Raw genomic sequence first — 21,541 nt, forward strand, 5'->3', positions numbered from 1 at the left:
ACCATTTGACATTGGTAGCTTGTCACTTTGGACTTGAGTACAATTTTGAACAAGGTTTGGGCTTATCACATATTTTTACTAGTTTTATTTTGCTTAAAACTGAATACCCAGGAGAAAGGCTAGTGAAAATCCGTGTCACTCTGTGGTTAATGATACTTAAAGCACTGACTTTATTTTATTGATCTTTTTTGGCAGTATTCCTACTGTATATGGCTCCTCCTCTACATTCATATGTGTGCATATGTGCATACGCACAGTGAAATCCTGGCCTCATAGAAGTCAATGGCAAAACTCCTAGAGTATGTCTACACTGCAGATGCAACCATGCCTCCCAGCCCAGATAGACAGACTTAGGCTGTCGATTCCTAGACTTAGTTCATTAAGAGCAAATCCTAAACTTACTTGCTAAAATCACTTCTTAAAAGTGCAGGAAAAGCAATTGTCAGCAAACTTTGAATTACAGTGAAATATTTTCATCTTCTCTTTATGGTTCTTACGTCTCTGCCTATCTTTGCTGTTAAATCTTGGAATTACTGGCCCAAGTTAATTTGTCTTTTAATGTTTTCCTTATGGGGTAGTTTAGCTATGAGTTTGGTTACCCAGTCCCTACATTCACCCAAATATCTTGTCAAAAAAATCAATGCTGCTGTGATTACTTAGCCAAATTCATTAATAAAAATGCACTTACCTTTTAGCTCTATAGTACATGCAGGTAGGTTTGAAATACTTCTGTAGCACAGAGTGCAATTAGTTTAGTGAACACAGTAGAATGCAGGTACTGTAAATGCAGCTGTCACGCTCATCGGGAATGCACTGTAGAAACTTAACTAGGTGGGGCCGTATTTCCCTGTGTGTAATAGAACACCTGAGAACCAGACTGACCTGCTTCTCGGTTGTCTTTGTTAAGAGCTACCATTACAGAAATTACAGGTTTCATTGTAAAGTGGGAAGACAAGTGCCCATTGATTCTGTGAAGATTACAAAATCTTTACATTGATGTTTTGACAAGGGTATCAAATTTCTATAAACTATATGGGGTATTGGTCTTCTCTTAATTAGACAGCAGCTATTTTAATAAAGTAGTTTTCTGTTGAGACACACTTTTTTACTGTACATGTATTCCAAACTGAAATAATCAACCGATGGAACTCCTTGCCAGAGGATGTTGTGAAGGCCAAGACTGTAACAGGGTTCAAAAAAGAACTAGATAAATTCATGGAGGATAGGTCCATCAATAGCTATTAGCCAGGATGGGCAGGGATGGTGTCCCTAGCCTCTGTTTACCAGAAGCTGGAAATAGGCGACAGGGGATAAATCACTTGATGATTACCTGTTCTGGTTATTCCCTCTGAAGCACCTGGCATTGGCCACTGTCAGAGGAGAGAATATGGGGCTAGACCCAATATGGCCATTTTTAGGGTTTGAAGAGAAATGTTTGTAGAAGATGAATAAGCAAAAGTTAATTATACTATGGCATACTCTTAATATACATCAACTTTCTACATATATATATATATATATATATATATATATATATATATATATGTATGTATGTATGTATGTATGTATGTATGTATGTATGTATGTATATGCTTTTATACATTAGCCTAAGCCCCTGGGTCCAATTATAATTGTAATTACCCTCCTAATTTGAAGGGATTTGAAATGCAGATTTAGATCCAAATTTGGTAAATCAAACCATAAACCCAGATTGTTGGGAGAAATAATAATCAGATTCAGCTCTGAATCTTGCATGTCAGGCCCTTCTTTACATGCTATATATAATCTTGGGGGTAGATTTAGAGCAAAGGGGGTTGGGGAAAGGCAAACATGAGCCGTTTAATTTTTTACATACTGAAGTAGTCAGGACTACTTGCTACTGTAATTATATTTTTTATTTATTCTAGACTGGTATGTGTTGGAGAGGGATGCAGAGGTGTTCCAGTAATGTCTGAATAACTCCATGAGTGGAATACCATGGCGCTTTTGTTTCCACTTGAAATTTTTGAAAGAATCATGTGCAACTACTATTTCATGCCTTTCTCCAGTGTCATTATTTGTAACTTAGTGATAGCTCTTATTTGCACTAGATGTAAGCCCCACGCAGACACTCCTGCACCCATATGGAACCCTCCTGAAGCCAGTGTGGCTCCTCACAGGTGCATGGGTCAGTCCATACTGTATTCATTGCAGATACGGGACCTAATTTTAATTTAACCCCATACCTACCTGCAATAGCAACGTTGGGAGCTCTACTGTAGACAAGTCTCTAACAGCTTGCTACTATTTTACCTACTATATCATTTAGACGTGTTCTGAACAGGGTTAGGCGACAAGATCAGTTAAAACACCATCAGCCTACCTACATTAGCACTCTCATCACTGCAACAACTGGTAGAGCTGCAGCAATGGAAATTGGTTGGGGGCTGCTCAAGCCTTATTAGCCCAACTGAATGGCATACACATGGAGTAACTGGAATCTACTTTTATATATCTAGAAGTATTTCTAGCTTGTTGAGAGCAAGTTGTAACTAATCTTAGGCAACAGATTTATTATTACACATGGAAGTAAACTACATGTAGTTCACACAAGTAATTATAGCGCCTAGGTAGTGCATTTTGATTGCCTGTGAATGTGATGAGATTTCTTTTAAAAACCAACTGTTTTGTTCATTTGAAGATTCTACTGCTAATGAAAATACTTATCTTAAGGCATGGGAATAGCCACTAAGTAGATATGAGGGACACAGAACTTCCACTTTCAAATCTTTCTTGCCCTGTTATTGTCCCTTCATTGTGGCTATGAGACTCGTTCACGTTCATTTCTGGTTTCCCATACCTGTGGTTTTCATGTTGTTTCACCTCTGTATTGAAGCAGCAGTTCATGATGAGAAATACATTAACTTCTATAACTCACTAAATTGAGTTATGTAAATACCTGCAATTCCTTCTTCCACACAGCATAAAAAGTGGAAGGGGAAGAGCAATAATCACACACAGCAATGGGACTAAAGGTGCAATGGGAAGTAGAGTGACCAGATAGAAAGTGTGAAAACTCGGGACAGGAGGTGGGGGGTAATAGGCACCTATATAAGAAAAAGCCTCAAATATCTAGACTGTCCCTATAAAATTAGGACATCTGGTCACCCTAATGAGAAGGGGAAGAGTGGCAACTTGGTATAATCAAGCTGTATAGCCACTAGAAAAAATAGACACTGACTTCATACAAGAAAAGAGGATATTGACTGGTGGTAGCAATTGTGGGGGTTAAAATACCCATGTAGCCTGAGGGAAACTAGAGGCCATAGTAATTTACTCTCTAGGAGTGTGTAAAGTCATTAAAAACTGCAAATTATTACCAAGTTCCATATGACAGGTTAGTAATGGGCCCAATTAATTGCTGGTGTAACTTCAGTCTTGAAGTCTTCCATCTTGAGGTCTATAAAATCATGAACGGTGTAGAGAAAGTGAATAAATAAGGTTCTTTATCCCTTCACATAACACATGAACCAGGGTCACCCAATGAAATTAATAGGCAGCATACAGAAGTATTTAAGCATAACAAGCAAACATAAGGAACAATAAACAAGAAGAAGTACTACTTCACACAATGCACAATCAACCTGTAGAACTTGTTGCCAGGGGATGCTGTGAAGGCCAAAAGTAAATCTGGGTTGAAAAAAAAAATTAAATACAATCATGGAGGGAATGCTGAGATTAGGAGAACAGTGGAACCTTTTCTCAAACAAGAACAGCTTGGCTTTAGGAAAAGACAAGGAACCACAGATGCCTGTTCTTCTTTTTGCGGATACAGACTAACACGGCTGCTACTCTGAAACAGATGCCATGTTTCTATTGGCCAAGGTGGTCAGGGATGCAGCCCCATGCTCTGTGTGTCCCTAAGCCTCTGACTGCTAGAACCTGGGACTAAACGACCGTGTATGGATCACTCAATAATTGCCCTGTTCTGTTTGTTCCCTCTGAAGCATTTGGCATTGACCACTGTTGGAAGACAGGATACTGGACTAGATGGACCACTGGTCTGACCCAGTGTGGCCATTCTTATGTTCAGTGGAGTTATACCAGAGATAAAATTAACCTAACTAATAGACTTAGTAGTTCTTTTGGTTCATTGCTAATCAACTGATAATGGGAGCTGTAGTGTAGCACCAATCATTCAGGTGATAGGAGAAACCCACTTTATAGGAAGGAAACTTATTTTATATTGACAGCTGGAAAGTATGTAATCCAGTAATGCAGTGGTTCTCACACTGTGGTCTACAAACTCTCCGGTACTCTACAGAACCTTTCATGTAAGGAAACATGTTAGGAAACAGGCTGTGGTAGAAAGAGGTGTTGCCTGGGGGATATAGTCCCTAAAAGAAGTTGTGTGTCTATGTGAGGGTGGGTGGGTGGGTGTCTCTCTCTCTCTCTGTCTCTCTCTCTCTCACACACACACACACATACACACACACACATATGAAGTGCTCAACCCAGTGGAGAAGTGGAAGAACTCCTGTAGAGGTGTACTAGTAATGGCAGGATAGGCATCTTTGACTCAGAGTGAGGTGAAATCCAGGTGTGCTATGTGTATAGTAAAGTTCTCCGCAGTGTGAGCAACGGTGGCAGAATCTGACCCCAAATATTTATTTCTCTGGATTCTAACATTATCAACCAAATTGAGGCTCAGAAAGGAAATGTTATGTAACATGCACAATCTTTTAATTTTATTTTAAAGGAAGTGTGTTAATAACTTTAACATAAACAGACACACACACACACACACACACACACAAAATGTAACAACCAACTTGTAGTGTTGGTTTTAATTGCTTGGCTTTACCACGTCAGGGTTCTGCCTGCTATTCATAGGGTTACTGAAATAAGTCATTGGGTGCAATTTTCAAAGGGCCCAAGTGTCTTGGAGCCCAAGTCCAGTTGCAAGCCAATGGAAATTAAGTTTTTAAGTTACTTAGGCCATTTTGAAAATACCATCCACTATGACTTTTAGGGACTTGAACTCTGAGTTCCTAGTCTGTGTAGACTGATGTTTTTTTCACAAAAGATTCAACACTTATTTAAAAAAATAATAACATTGGAATCTTCTTTCCCCATTTTCCAGTGTCCCATTTCAGAACACAGCTCTCAAGATGAGTCATTGCCCATTTTTCCTCCTTTAAAAATGAAAATATTTTAGTACATGTAAAGTCATAATAAAATAGAATCACTAGCCTCTCTACACGATCAAGTTTTCCTGCTCAAATACCTATAGCCACCATCCTTTTTCTGTTGTGAGTAATTAAGCACTGTGCAAGACACTTTTAAAAAGGCTTTGATTAATCATCAGTTGGATCACTGACAGACTGAAAGCCATCCACACCTCCCAGAGTGAGTAATAGGTGGGCCTGTACCTACATTATGTGTAACACATGAAGCCAACTCAAGCAAGCAGTGCCTTCTGGCACTTGTAGTTTTTCTTCTTCCTCCTCCCCGTGTCTCATCATCTGAGGTCAGGTTGTCATGAAAGCATCCACCATCATCTTCTGACCGAGGAAGCAATAAGGTCCAACTGTTTACCGTCTCCTTTGATGCAATCCATCCATCGCTTCCTTGACTTTTCTTGGAGTCTCTTTCCTACCACCCACTCCTGCCATTCTGTCCTCACCAGGTCCTTTTCATTCATCCTCTGTATGTGACTGAACCAGCAAAGTTGCATTTCCTAGATTTTGTCAGCCACATCACACTTCGATTTCCATTCTAATGCTTCATTTTAAAATCTATCTCTTTATGCACTCTTTTGATTGCACGCAGACATCTCATCTCAAACACCTGTTGGCCCTGAATCTACTGTTTCGTTACTACCCATGCTTCTGCATTGTACAGCATTGTGGGGTGTCCCATTGTTCTGTACAGCTTGGCTTTCAGTCTCCGTGACATAAACTTGTCATATGCAACCCCTGAGATGTTAGTCCACACTCTTCCACCACACCCCATCTGGACTGTATGTCATGTTCACACTTGCCATCTTCCATAACCCAGTCACCAAGGTACTTGAACTGGTCAGTCAGTTCAGTCATGTGCTCCATTAATCTCTACATCCCGTTTCCCTGTGGCATCTCTACTGACCCGCATGACCTCAGTTTTAGTCATGCTTAACCCATGCCAGCTTAGCTGGCGTGAAGGTCTTCTTTTGAGAATGCCTTTATTTCTATGTCATCTGCATATAGCAGCTTCTCACCTTTTCCTGTTGGGATCTTCCTGCTGACATAATCCATCAATATGATAAACAGCAGTGGAAGTGAGGGCAGAGCCCTGTTGCAGTCTGACTTTCACTTCAGAGGGACTTGTTCCAAAACACATTCTGATCATTGTTTTAATGACCTGTAGAGTATATTTCACGATAGTTAAATCCTCAGACTCTCCATATTTCCTCATCACTAGTGTAAGCATTCTTCTGTCCAATTTATCATATGCTTGTTCTAGGTCTATAAAAGCATAGAAGCTGTCCTGCTAGTGCTTTAGCCATTTGTCTATCTCTTGATGAATTGCAAACATGGCATCTGTGGTTTTTTGTCTATTCCTAAAGCCAAACTGTTCTTGTTGGAGGAAAGATTCCACCATTCTCCTAATTTTAGCATCCAAGATGTGTTCGAGTATCTTCATTTCACGTTGCACTAACGTTATTCCTCAATAGTTCCATATTCATGGATGCTGCTCTTCTTATGTATTGAGACCAAGGTAGAGTTGCACCAGTCTTCAGGAATTCTTGTCATGCCATATTGCTGTAACCACTTTGCTCATCCATTGTCTGCCTCTCTCGCCCGAGATTTTCACCACCTCTATCATTCTGGCACTTGTAGTCCAGAAGGACAATGGGAGCTGTAGGGTGGGCAGCAATGAATGCTGGAAAGGTGGCAGTGATATAAAAGTGCGTTTCTTATTTATAAGGCAGAAACCAGGAGAAAGGCAAAACATCATTGTGGTTTTGTTGTTCAGTACTGTACCTCTGAAAATTAGGCCACTTTCTTTGGTGGTTAAAATGGATTTAGGTGCCTAACAATATTAGTTTTGAAAAATAAACCCAGGCCTTTTTTGTGCTTTTTAGGCTTAGCCACATGTTGAAACAATGCAGAGTGATACTGCTCCAAAGGGAATTCTGGGGAAGCCACCCAAGGTTGCGCATGGGTGCTTGTTTTATGGAGTTCAGCCTACTTGACTTGTGCACTGGTCCCATTCCCCTTGGGCACATGGAGAAATCACTCCTTACGTTCTCTGTAGCATGGAATTGCAATACTGACAAGCCCTTTAATGGTATGAATGGGGTAATGGTTCTTGTGCACACTCTCCCCTTCAGTAACTTAGATGGGGTCACTTTTTATATATATATATAAATATATTACTTGATCCCTAATAATATTTATGCAGAAATATTCTTTTATTTTGCCATATATAAAAGATTAAATATATAAATATATATGGCAAAAATAAAAGAATATTTTCTGCATAAATATTATTAGGGATCAAGTAATATATTTAAAATTATCATGCCTCTGTTTTTAAACCCATGTTTTAATTGTGAAAAATATAAAAAGTATAACTAATGGTTTCCACAGCTACAGTGTTTCTAGAGTTTTGGAAAAGACGGAGAGCTGTACTCACCTATGACTGGGATCTCATAGACTGGGAGGATGAAGAGGTAAGATCGCAAATAAGTAATCTAATGATGATCTTATTATCAACACAATGACAGTGTAAGTAATAATGCCTCATGCTTTGCTAGGATAATTGAATTTTCTATATAACACTGGTGCAATAGATCAATAATGTATCTTGCAAGTAGAGGTGCATCCAAATTAAAATACTACTCTCCTCTTGGCAAAGTTCGTTCTTTCTTTCTGTCGGAAGGGCAACGATACTCCTTTTGTTTAAGCACGGTATGTGAATAAAAAAATATATATCTAAGTGCCCATATTTAGCAAAGTGTGATGGGGGCAGCCAGGAATATCTGTCCGGAGTAAGCAGGCCCTTTAAGAGGAATTTAGGTGCCAGTTGTGGCCCTATCCCAGTGTAGCTTAAAGCTAAGGGATTCTGGGACTTGTAGTCCTGAGGGACTGTTGAATGTGCAGCAAAGTATTCTGGGAACAAGGTCATGGATAAAAAGAGCTCCCTTCTCACCACAAAGTGGAGACCAGGGAAGAATCAAGAAGTATTGTGTGGCATTCTGCCTAAAGAGAATACAACTTGCTATTGGGTCCCCACAGACAAAGAGCCCACCTCAGTGGCTAGGGAAGAGTATGCTATTTGGAGCTAGAAACCCAAACACAGCAGGGGACCTGATCCCTTTCCCTGCATACATTGCTAATCAGCCTTCAACTCCCATGATCCCTTTGCACCACAAGTTCCTGATTCAGCCCAGAATGAAGCCATTCTGGAAAAGGGCCGGAGCCTAAACCTTGAACCACTCTTAAAGGGCCAGCTCACCTATTTCAGTCTGCCACGGGCACAAGCAAATAGTTCTATCCCTTTGCACATCTCATGAAATTTGCTCTGTAAGTCACAAGTGAACAGTGCTGTAATGGAATTTAAGCCTGCTCACCTCTAGGATAATGATTGAAATTTGGTCCAAATTTATTGAGGCCCAAAGTCATTATCCCTTCATGGCTCTTCTGGAACCTCTTGGAGATGAGTTGATGATGTTAGTCTAGTTCCTAATGAACATTTTCCACATCACAAAAATCACCACCACAACAGTTTTCTTAGCAATCTCAGCAGAGAAACCAGTGATCGAATCAACATGGCAACCGAACTCCCTTTCACCCCTAGAGGTGATTCTTCTAGCACCTTGGCTGGTGAGTGAGGGAAAACCTTTTACCTCCATGCTTTGTGCTGCTCCTGATCTCCGTGTGCATGTAATGACATGTCTTGGAGGCTCTCCAATTCAGTCTCTTTCAAGGGCAGTTATTTGGATATTTACTTTAAAAATATGTGAAGCGCTTTGGGACAAAGGGAGCTATGCAACTGCCAGTCATTATCATTATAGAATGTTTATACTGAACGCCTGATGTGTTGCTACTTAAATTGAAGCAAATCTATGTCATTGCAGGAAGAGCTGCGCCCCCAGTTTGAAGCAAAATACTCCCAAGTGGAACGAGTAAATCCCATCACAGGAAAACCTGAACCTTTTCAACCCTTCCCTGATAAACTTAGTCGACTGATGGTGTCTGTCTCAGGAATATTCTTCATGGTAAAGTCTCTAATGATATTGGAAGGCCACTCTAGGCCTTATTTTGATATCACATCAATGTAAATCAGGAGTCCTTCCACTAAAGTTAATGGAGTTACAGTGGTGTAACATGTGTAAGTGAGATCAGAACCGGCACAACGCTTGTTAATGTTCGATGGGTTGGTGGTGGTTTGGGGTTCTTGAGTGTGTTGGTGGAGTTTGCACCTTTAGAAATTTGCAAAAATATATTTGCAAATTTGTATTTGTCGTTATATAGTAATAGAGAATTTTGTTTCAGCAGTCTAGTATTTCGTCTTTAATCTAAGACTGGTCCGTGAAACAAATTGGGGTCTCTCCTTTTTAAAAAGCACTCAATAATCTATTGATCTTTATTTCAGCTGTTTATTTTAATAGGTATTTTATTCTTCTAATTACACATGCATTTATTTTACTGCAGATTTCTTTGGTACTCACTGCAGTGTTTGCAGTTGTGGTCTATCGCCTGGTAGCTATGGAACAATTTGCATCCTTCCAGTGGTATTTTATCAAAAAGTACTGGCAGTTTGCAACATCTGGCACTGGAGTCTGTATCAATTTCATGATCATCATGTCACTTAATGTAGTAAGTTTTAAAACTTTTTAAAAGAGGGATAAGGATTTTAAGTGATACATTGCATTTTTTAAAAACTAGTTACTGCATAATTGTAACTCAAGTAACTTTGGTAATAGAGTGAAACAAAAACAGTTTATAAACTCTCCGCACGTTTCAGGTCTGTAACAGTTTTGTTACAAATAGCTGATTGTGTAACACATTCTTGCCTTCCTAAACATGTATTTTATTAATTTATATAGAAAAATGTCTGCACATTGTTTATTTGTATTACAATAACATCCAGAGATGGTGTTGCAATTGCTTTTGTTAAATAGCACGCTGTTGTTTCAATGGTTTTTGAGCTGCCTGTGCAATTCCTCACTACAAATATTTGACTACACCACTAAGTCTCAGTGGTGACACAGAACACCATTTTTACAGTAGCAAAATCCACTGCTATCCAATTTGGAATTGTGACATCAATGCCATCTCCAATAGGGGAAATGTGAGAGAGGAAGAGCATCTACAAATTTAGGACTTCACAATAAATGTAAAGTGTTCCAGAAACCTCCAGATGTTTCACAAAATACTTCAATTATTTTCAGTGATTTTACAAAAACAGAAGAAATAAATCTATTCAGTCTATGGAATCAAGTGGTGTTCTTCCTAACTGAGAATTCTAGAACCTCTCCCAAATTTAAAAAGGTTCCTAATAATGAAACTAGATTCTCCCATTTCTACTTTTCAACTCAGCTGTGTTATCAACATTTTAAAATCTTAGAGGCATTGCAGAATATGGTTTTAGTTTAGCTTTTCTCTACTAAAATACATGTTTATAGGTTTAAATGTCTACTGTATTAGCAGATTTTGTATTGGTATAAAATGTCCTCGGTCACTACTGATGGCATTCATCATTTCTCTACAATGAAATTAGAAGTGTAAATAGGTAAAGATTAGGAATTATGTAGCATTGTAACTTCTTCTGTTATCTACTAAGTAGGTAGCATTCTTCAAAACAGTCTCTCCAAACTTTTTGAAATTATTAATCATCCTATTTCCGGGTCATGAACAGTACATACCAAGTGCACAAGCAAAACAAAGCTATTGAAAACATGGAGACACTCCTGGAAAGCATTTGTGCTTTTACAAAGTCAGTTCTGTGTTAGGGCTGAAGTTTCATTTAGAAGAATGGGTGGGGATCATGACTGTACTATTAAATAGACAAGTAAGGCAAATGCTAATTAAATGACTCCATGTACAAATGAATACAAAAGGAAATCCTAGTGTAACAAATCTGTGGTTTCTCTCTACTTTCAGCCCAGTCACATCCAGTTATTCCTAACAGTAAGGGAAAAACCCATGAATGCTCATGCAGATATCTGTTTATACAGTACTATTTTTGCGAATATGAGATGCATCAGCCATCTCAAAATCTTTGTAGATATGGACACATCCAATCAGAAAATAGATCAATCCCATCTACAACTTAAGTGACCAGTCACACAGAGTAGATAGCAAATGATAAATTGCAAATAGTTTGAGCATTATGTGGATTGAAATATATTTCTATAAATCATTAAATAGATCAATTCAAGCTGTGAACATAAAAATCTAATTGTGTTTGTGGATAATTAGCCAAGAGGGACTAGAGGGAAAAGAGGGACTAAAATAAATGAATAATTTTTTCATTGCAAATAATTAAGATTCCTGCAGCTTCTTGCCCTCATCCCAATTATCTTGATGTTGTAGGACAGTTAAATACTTGTTTCCTTCAAATGCTTACTTTTAGTCATTATTTAATAGATATCCTGATACTTTAACAATATAAAATCTTTGCTATAATTTATGCTTTCTTATTTCTATTTCAGGTATATGAAAAAGTTGCCTATCTCCTAACAGATTTAGGTAGGTGGATTTTAATGCTGGCATACTCCTCATCAGTTATACTGTGTAACTTTTGTATTTCAATATCAAATCATCAAAAACATTTTTAACATGCATAGTAATGTGGTGTCCTTTCCCAAACTATTTACTGCCTACCAACTGCAGAGAAAAAAAAAAAAAAAAGGCGGGGGGAAGAAAATTGTTGGTCAATGGCCACTAGAGATGACCAAATCCCTAGATCAGGAGATGCCTCTTCTCTCACCCCCAACCCACATCAGACCTTAGAGAAGTTTGGATCACAGATGAACTATGCAACTGTAGGCCATTTCTAGAAGCCCTCATCCTGCAGTCTGCTTAATACAGGGGGACAGCTAATGTCCATATGAAATCCCATTGAATTCAGTGGAGCTCTTCCTGGGCTCAGATGTCACCCCTGTGTGGATCAGATTGTACAATCAAAGCCTAAATTGTTCCTTCACCTAAATACAGATAACTTTTGATTTCATCCAGCTGTATCAGAATTGTTAACATTTTGTGCCCCAGGATTAATTCTTTTTCATTTTCAAATGCTATCAGGCTAAGTTGGAAGCCTAAAAAGAATAGGGTTTTTTTGTAATCTGTCCCACTGATAGAAAGAGGTTATCAGGTTAGGATCATGCCATGTCCATTGGTCTCAGTTAGTGGGGAAAAAAAGTCCTCTCCCTTTTCCAGACAAATATTCTGACTAGTGCTATGTGAGACCTGGGATTTACATTTCATGAACAATTTCCTGATTTTGACATTTGTTTTCATTCCAAATTGGGATACAACAAAAAATTTCCCATGAATTTAAAAAAAAATAATAATTTAGGGTTAATTGAAATGTTTTTTAAATGTTCTTAGTGTTTTTTTTTTAAATATAATATAAAATATAATATAAAATAAAGTTAAAAGCAAAATGTGTAATAGGAATGTTTAGACCTTATCAAACTGCTATATAAAAAATTTAAAACTAAATGTTAAAATTGAGACATTCCCACTTAAAGTTGTTTGGTTTCGGCAAAATGGGATTTTCCACTGGAAAATCTTTCCATCAAATTTTTGACGAATTGTAATTTTGACTCTTTAAAAAGAAACTAATAATAAAACTTCTAATCACAATTCAGTCAAAAAAGTTGTGATCGGGGAGGCTACTTTTTAAATTTCCAATCTGGTGCTGTGTGAATATTTTATCCTTAACATTTCATCTGATGTGTTCTATCCAATTTAATGATATAGTTGATTATGCTGTAAGTCACAAAAAACACTCAGTCTTTCAATTTAACAGGAGGCTGCAGGATTTGTACATCTGCAATACTAAAGACATGGTAATTCTCCACACAGAGGAGACTACAAAAAAGTTTTAACTCAGGCGCTTGATGCCCTACATTTACTAGTAGTGCTTTACATGAAACTACTTTAATTACTAATTGATAAGTGACCGGGGTTTGGAAGCAACCACAAAAGTTTGATAGTCATTGGACTCATCCAAATTAGTTTATATAATCTTGTGCCCAGTTAAACTCAGATTTTACCCGTACTGATCTAACTGTTTCTATCAAAGCACTTTGTTGAATACCACAGGGGAATGAGAGAGAACAAAGCTTTGATTCGCTAGAGCTGTTTTTTCTATTATTCATGAAAAGTCCTTTTGACATCTGGTGTAATAGAGCATCAGTTATTCCTTTCATAATATGGCTTCTGGTCCTGCAGAAGTAGGTCATGATGATGTAAGTTTTGTTTCCATACATAACAGACTTTGGAAAAGTGCTTATTACTGAGGAAAGTGTACAGGTCAGTCACAAGAATGCTGAAGGCAAGAACTAGTGAGGACAGACCATTTATTTATTTATTTAATATATATATATAACTATTGCAACTTAACTGACCAGAACTTCACAAAGTAATTCCTAGGTCATTTGTGGCTAGCCTCATTCCATTACTGGTCTCTGCATGCGCACGCACACACAAATAATTCTCCAAAGTCCAAATGGCCCTGCCCTAACTGTAAAATCTAAATGGGCCTAAATTAAACACCAGTCAATCTGCGGTCTTGCATAAGGCCAATGGTGATAGGAATCAGGATTACCCAATGACAGCCCTTCTAACAAATATGCCACACAACTGAATGACAGATACCATTAACCCCGCCTAAGCAATCCAGCACCAGTTTTTAGAACTAACGTCCTTTCTCAAGACAAATTCTGGTGTTCAGATGCAGGTAAACTGCAAGGTCTGCCTATAGACAAGCAGATATGAATGAGTGAACACTTTCCTAACTCCAGTTAAAACAGAACTAAAATAAAACTAAAATTAACTAAAATTTTTAAAAGCACATTTAAATTCACGGCAACATTTTCTGAGTTGGACCAGAACACAGTTGGCTACTTTTCACCTACGGTAGAATGACTTTTTATTGCCCTAGTGTTCCTAGATACTTCCTGAACGCAGGGCTTGGCTACACTTGCAAGTTAGGGCACCCAGGACTGATTTCATGCGCTCTAACTCCTGAGATGTCCACACTGGAAAGGCACTTAGAGCACCTGGACTCTACAGCTGGAGCGTTCCTGGTAATCCACCTCCATGAGAAGCACAGAGCTTGCTGCGCCCTGGTTGGAGCGCCGGGGTGTCAGTGTGGATGCCGTGTTGCATTATTGTGCTGTGATTGGCTTCCAGAAATGTCCCATAATCCCCTGAAGTCAAGTGGCCACTCTGGTCATTGTTTTGAACTTGGCTGCAGGCATGCGGCTATCCCCTTTCAAAGCTCCGTTTCTGACAGCCGGCGTGCTTATCTGCTCCAGGACAAAGCAAACCATTACTGTGGAATACTGCTGCTGCCAAGACCTGCCTGTGTGAGAGAGAGGCGGGGGAGGGGGCTGGGGGCTGATTTCAGGGTTTCCCCCTGCTGCTGTCTGAATTTACAAGACAGCATGCTGACACATTCTCTGCCCCCCCCAAAACACACTGTCTCTCCCCCCACATACACACAACACACTCCCTGTCACACTCCACACCTCCCCCCCATTTGAAAAGCACACTGCAGCACTTGCACACTGGGATAGCTACCACAATGCACTGCTCTCTCTGGTGTTGCAAGAGCTGCTAATGTAGCCGCGCCACTGCACTTGAAGCTGATAGTGTAAACACACGGCAGCATTTTCCCTGTTGCTGTCTCCAAGGGCTGGTTTAACTCCCAGCGCTCTACATCTGCAAGTGTAGCCAAGCCCTCATTACAATAAATAAAAGGAAAGGAAGAAAAAAACAATAACTGGTGTCAACAGGCTGGGATATTCCAACGAAAGGAAAACCACATCCTTATAATGTGTTTGTTTATTTTGTCCCTAAGCAACCATATAAACTTTAGAGGATTGAATATCTCATCCAGTGTTTGAAAAGTGCACCCACCCTATCTCGGTTAATTAATTCTGCTTGTACTAGTTAAACAGCCCACACCTAGAATCTGAAAGGGTTTCTATTAAGAACTCAGAGGAAAAAATGCAGTTGTTTTTTTCACTGCAACAACGTGAATACATTTATTTTAAACACTCCCAAGTGTATTTACTGATTTCTTGGTGATTCTAAATCACTTATCCACATACTGTATAGCATAATTAGTTTTTTAAAAGCATTTTGAAATTTTCATGAAAAATTGCAAATTTCAATAATTAACAAACAGTTCTAATTAAGATAGAATTCCTGCCCTAAAAATCCTAAAATCTACTTGCAAAGAGTGGGAGTGAGGAATTAAATAAAATCTTTGAGGTGTTTCTATGCAGATTTATATTTGTAGTTAAAAAATATAAAGAACCAATTCATTCCATCTGCCCCCATGCTGTTGTCAAATGCCTGACACCTTAGAGGCATCATGACAGAGTTGAGTCTTGATGAGAGAGTAGTGTCCCTGTGGATACATTGAGGGAATATGTTCCCACACATAAGGAGTAGCATGGAATAAGGCATGAAAATGTTTGAGAAGTAGATAGGGAGAGGTTGCTGCCAGTTCTGATCACTTCACTGCTTGTCTACCATGCCATTGTGTATTGAGTTGCTGATGCTAAGCACTATCATGCACAACTGCTGAGAAGAATCAAAGAGTTACGGTGGGTAAGCTAATATCTTTTATTGGACCAATTTCTGTTGGCGAGGGAGACAAATTTCTGAGCTACACAGAGCTCTTCCTCGGGTCTGGGAAATGTACTAAGAGAAGAATCAAGGCATCTCAACATGTCTCAAAGGATTAAAAAAACTGGTTTAAATTTAAAGTTAAGATTCAAACTGAATTCAAAAAGAGAGCCATCAAAATGGAGAATGAAACTCTCACTGGAACTTCTGTGGTGTTGCACAGCTCAGGGACACCATTTTTGTTTTGTGCATAGAACCACACTGGTCATAGCTGGGGTAGGAGATTTGTGGCCCTCTCACTGCACACTTTACTGAGGGGGAAAATAACCTTTTACTCAAAGGGTTAAATTAATTTTAACCCTATCATTTCTTCTATAGAAGGCATGTTGACCCTGGAACTCTGTAACACACTTGCAACTTCATTTCATTTGTAAATGTGTAATGTGTACTATGTCACTCCTTTTAGAGCATCCTAGAACAGAATCTGAATGGGAAAACAGTTTTGCCTTGAAAATGTTCCTCTTCCAGTTTGTCAACTTAAACAGCTCAATCTTTTATATTGCTTTTTTCCTTGGCAGGTAAGTCATTTTTGGTCACGATTTTATTACGTAAGAATAGGAGGGAAATACATACCGAACTCTTAGTGCTAGATATTTCATTATGGTAATGCATTAAATTGCAGTAAAGACAATGTTTTAACATGATAGATAGATGTCAGAATCAGCAAAGTTTGTGGAGCTGAGTATAAACTAAAGCCAAAACTTTCAAACATGGGTATAAGTTTAAGATCTTAAAATCATATTTTTTTCCCAGAGGTGCTGAGCACCTGCTGTTCTCATTGACATCAATAGGGATTGGGGATGCTCAACACTTCTGAAAATCAGGCCAGTTATTTAGATACCTAAATACAGATTTGTGTCTATCATGCTGATAAATTTCAAAAGCTGGACCTAGCTCTGTCCCTTTTTGCTCATCTCTCCTCTACTGGTAATGTTTCCTGGAAAACAAATCCTCTAAGTAGCAAGTGCTGTGTAGTGGTTCGCAGACAGGATTGGGAGCCAGGATTCCTGGATTCTATTTCTGTACTTGTTGCTTATTCACTGTGTAAGCTTGGGAAAGCCTCTTGACCTTGCTTCGTTTTCACCATTTTTAAAATAGGTTTGATAATATTTGCCAACCTTACAAGATTGTTGGAAATACTAATTAATTTATGTCTATAAAACATTTGAGTTCTTTGATTGGAACTGCCAAGTTTTATGATGATGGTTCAGTTAAAGATGGAAAAAATAGAAAATCTCTGGCTAAGAATATCATAGAATTACTATATTTAACTATAAAATACTAAACATATTGAAACAAGCTACAGGGGATATTACAATTCATGCTAATTATGTTAGACACTTCTTTGTGCCGTCCATTTTATGTCTTTTATCCTTTTCTGACTTGCTAAATCCAGTGTCCTGTAAGATCCTGAAGTTCCAGTCCTTCATTTCTTTCTCAGGTGAAATTTCCATTTAACTCATTCGGAGTTTTGCCTGAGCAGGGAATTACATATCGAGCTATTAGAACTGTGAGAAGGATTTATTACAAATATCTGTTTGTAACAGAGATTGACCTGAAATGCACACTGCATATATGAGACCTCAATCCTGGAGCTGGGTCTGCGTGAGCTGATCCCTGTGCCTGTGGATCCTCATTGACTGCATGGGTATAATGGTTTGCCTTCCCGGATCCACTGCAGAATTGGGTGGCTTGAATTTCTAACATCTCAAAGTTCAGGGTGTATGAATGCAGGGGTTTGTTTCTGCACATTTTAGAGTTTGGGGCTACTTGCAAAATGTGGATGTCTGTACCGTTTCGGATTCTGAAATAACTCCTACACCCTTTTCCCTCCATAGTTAAGGCTCTCTTTAGATCCCATATTTTAGCACACAGCCTTTAGCCGCTTATCATTTAAACTGTTTATAGTTAACAGGTTTGGTCAATGGATGAAATTCAACAATGCTAGTAATACAAAATGTTATTGGAATTTCTATTAAGAAACAAAAATCTCATTTCACAGATTTGCAGGCCGTCCAGGAAAATACAACAAACTTTTTAATAGATGGAGACTGGAAGAGGTAAACAATCCCATTTTTTTTTCCTTGTAAAATCTCTATGTGCAAAAAGGAAACTCTGGAATGTTTAAAAGAGACAAACTATAGTCATGTGTAAGATTTATTCTTCCATTAAAGTGCAGTGAGGAAGGACATATCTTTTTTTTCATAGCAGAGGATTGGGAACCAGAAAATGTGGCTTCCCTTCTGAGCTCTCAGCTTTGCTATGCAACTTTGGGCTGGCGGCTCACCTCTCTGTGCTTCAGTTCCCCTACTTGTGAGTAGGAGGCAGTAATGCTACCCTATCTGACAGGCTTGTTAGGAGGTCTAAATCATTAATATTTCTGAGGACCGTTGAGATTCTTGGATGGAAGGCAAAATAGAAGAGCAGCTTATTATTGCTGATAGGTTCTTAAGTTTCCCTTATGAGAGTACTACTTTAAAAATTAAAGTCAAAGTTTTCAAACCTGGGGATATAAAGATGCTAAACCGCACCACTTCCCCGATTTCAGTGGGGGGCTGAGGTTACACAGCATCTCTTGAAAATTACGCCTCTTCTATTTACGTTCCTATATATTGATTTAGGAGCCTACCTTTAGACACCCAGGTCTGAAAAAGTTGGCGTCAGTTATTAGATATGATTGATATCTCATTGCCTAATCAAAACACACAGTTTTGGTAAATTAAATGGTTTAAGATTTAGAGACTTGCAGCTCCAAGTCAATAGTATGAATTCAGCTTAGGTCATTAGAAATCAAATATTGCTTCATTCTGTTGCCTGTTTATTGGCTGATCTGAAATGAGTTCGTGGTGCCATCCAGAAGACAAGTGTACATATCACAGCCATTGCCCTTTACAGCAATTTATGGCAGAAAAATTCAATGGGCATGGAGATTTATGCAAACTCTCGTTCAAAAAAAGGTTGTCCCCATCATGCAGGGTTGACTATATTGGAAATACAGTAGCGGAAGCAATAGGAAATATCTTAGCCCATGCTGTACTACTACTGTGGGTAGTTTAAGTCTACAGGTCTGTCACTCTGTTACCTTTCAAAAGCATTAAAATTCATTTTAGCCACTGTATCAATGGCAAAACTCCAGTTGATTTCACCCTAGAAATTTAAATATTTCCCATTCAGCCAAGCTGCACATGTAAAAACTAGGGGAATGCTTTAAAATATAAAAGTGTTTTAAAAATATATATTAATACTAGGGCGGTCAAGCAATTAAAATAATTGTGATTAATCGTGCGATAAAAAAATTAATGTGATTAATTGTGCTGTTAATAATAGAATACCATTTATTTAAATATTTTTGGATGTTTTCTACATTTTCAAATATATTGATTTAAATTAAGCACAGAATACAAAATGTACAGTGCTCACTTTATATTTATTTTTATTACAAATATTTGCACTGTAAAAAACAAAAGAAATAGTATTTTTCAATGCAACTAATACAAGTACTGTTTGTCTTAGCGATTGGCTGCACAAGCAGTAGGACTGAGTGGACTTGTAGGCTCTAAGATTTTACATTGTTTTGTTTTTGATCGCAGTTATGTAACAAAAAAAATCTACATTTGTAAGTTACACTTCCACGATAAAGAGATTGCACTACCGTACTTGTATGCGGTGAATTGAAAAATACTATTTCTTTTATCATTTTTACAGTGCAAATATTTATAAAAAATAATCATCTAAAGTGAGCACCGTACACTTTGTAATAGAAATCAATATATTTGAAAATGTAGAAAAACATCCAAAATATTCAATTAATTTCCATTGGTATTCTATTGTTTAACAGTGCGATTAATTAATTGCGAAAAAAAAATTGAGTTTATCATGTGAGTTAACTGCAATTAGTCAACAGCCCTAATTAATACATAACTTTTTTCTTTTTCCTTCAGTGTCATCCTAGTGGCTGTTTGATAGATCTCTGCTTGCAAATGGGAGTTATAATGGTTTTAAAACAAATGTGGAACAACTTCATGGAACTGGGTTATCCGTAAGTTCACTCGTTGAGAGCATTATTTTATCAAAATATGATCATACCCTATGCAAGAGTAGGAGAAAAAGAAAAAGTCCAACTATAGGTGAGGGTAGATTATGGCTTTTAATTGTGAATCTTAACTAGCTAAGCAAAAGTGGTCCCTTAGCATACAGCTGTAACAGTTGTATGGGGAAGCGTATGTTCACAAATACATGAAACACCTAATACTAAATGATTTGTTTTAAATCTCTTGAACTTCATACAAGCCCCAGCCCTGGTTTTCTCATACATGGACATGAGCACCAAAGTTTGGATCCATATGTGGATCTCAACATGTACCAGATCTGAAGATTTGGTACCGCTCATTATAGAAAGAGAGGGACACATGCAGAGTTTGGATCTAGATCCATATTTTACCGAGGATCAGGGATGTTAGGATACAGAGGTCTGGTTCAGACCCCAGATTTGCAACACAAGCTGTACTCCAGATTCTGTTGCAGCATTTTTAAAGCAATTTACACATGCACATGGTTTTAGTGTGTTCTGAAAATTATAAGCAGCTTATTTTGGGGAGGTTACATTTCTGGAGTCCCTTAAGCAAATGGCTGCTAATTTGCATCACAGAGTCTACCTCAATCATGTTGTGGGATACCCATACTCAAGATAATCTCCCTGAACACCTAGAACACATTGATTATTAAAATTAGTCCCCTATTTTAGGGAAGGGTGGTTTCTGAGGGGCCCTTTGACCAGAAACCATAACTTGCATTCTTTTTTCTACCCCTAGACCTAATGTTGCTCAGCAATATTATGGTGGTGTGGTAGCTCCACCAAAGTTAAGGCTGAACCAGCATTTCCACTTTAACAGGTGGAAAAAATTCTGCAAAAAAATCTTTCTTTTGGGTTAGAGTGTCATGTCAAAATATTTATGGTAGATTGTGAACTACTTGATTTTTCTAAAGCAGTTTGTGTGTGGGGTGAATATTGTTTGAGGTTTGTTATGACTGTTTTTATATAGGTCCATGTGACTAAAATTTTTGAAATGTCTAATGTTTCCTTCAGACCCCTTTTTCACAGAAACTACAGCACTTTGAGAAGTGAAACTGGTAGCTGTGATCCTTTGGTTTTTGTAGACGGGATGCAATGTTGTAGAAATGTGAAGGTTTTCTGTTTTTATTTTTTACGATGAATATAAGTTACTGTTTTGACTGAAGAGAGTATCCTAGAATCACGCTGATCAACGCTGAACTTACACCGGTCCTTAGCACTAGGCTCTCTTTTATGGGGTGTTTCCTGATACTCATTGCCACCTCTTTGATCATGCTAATGTTGAACCACAATTACTTACTTTTATTTGTTCATACTGTCTCCTTATTCTGGAAGCAGGTGAGGTTCAGACATCATGGTTACATTATTCTAATGCTGCTGCATACCAGAGTCTTTCATCTTCCCTCTACTTAATTATTGCTTTCAGAGTAGCAGCCGTGTTAGTCTGTATCCGCAAAAAGAAGAACAGGAGTACTTGTGGCACCTTAGAGACTAACAAATTTATTAGAGCATAAGCTTTCGTGGACTACAGCCCACTTCTTCGGATGCATCCGAAGAAGTGGGCTGTAGT

At 38.2% G+C, this 21,541-nt stretch overlaps 1 protein-coding gene across 1 annotated transcript in view; it reads left to right on the plus strand.

Moving 5' to 3' along the window:
* The window catches only part of ANO3 (anoctamin 3), a 363,106-nt gene that overhangs the window by 325,615 nt on the left and 15,950 nt on the right, over window positions 1-21,541 (plus strand). Inside the window, exons 15-21 of the mRNA XM_034768757.1 lie at window positions 7,614-7,696; window positions 9,104-9,244; window positions 9,681-9,845; window positions 11,684-11,720; window positions 16,306-16,417; window positions 17,902-17,959; window positions 19,841-19,940. Of these exons, the coding sequence (XP_034624648.1) occupies window positions 7,614-7,696; window positions 9,104-9,244; window positions 9,681-9,845; window positions 11,684-11,720; window positions 16,306-16,417; window positions 17,902-17,959; window positions 19,841-19,940 (696 nt within the window). The remainder of the gene's footprint in view (window positions 1-7,613; window positions 7,697-9,103; window positions 9,245-9,680; window positions 9,846-11,683; window positions 11,721-16,305; window positions 16,418-17,901; window positions 17,960-19,840; window positions 19,941-21,541) is intronic.

Source organism: Trachemys scripta, chromosome 4 (genome assembly GCF_013100865.1).
Source record: "Trachemys scripta elegans isolate TJP31775 chromosome 4, CAS_Tse_1.0, whole genome shotgun sequence".
Classification (NCBI taxonomy): domain Eukaryota; kingdom Metazoa; phylum Chordata; order Testudines; family Emydidae; genus Trachemys; species Trachemys scripta.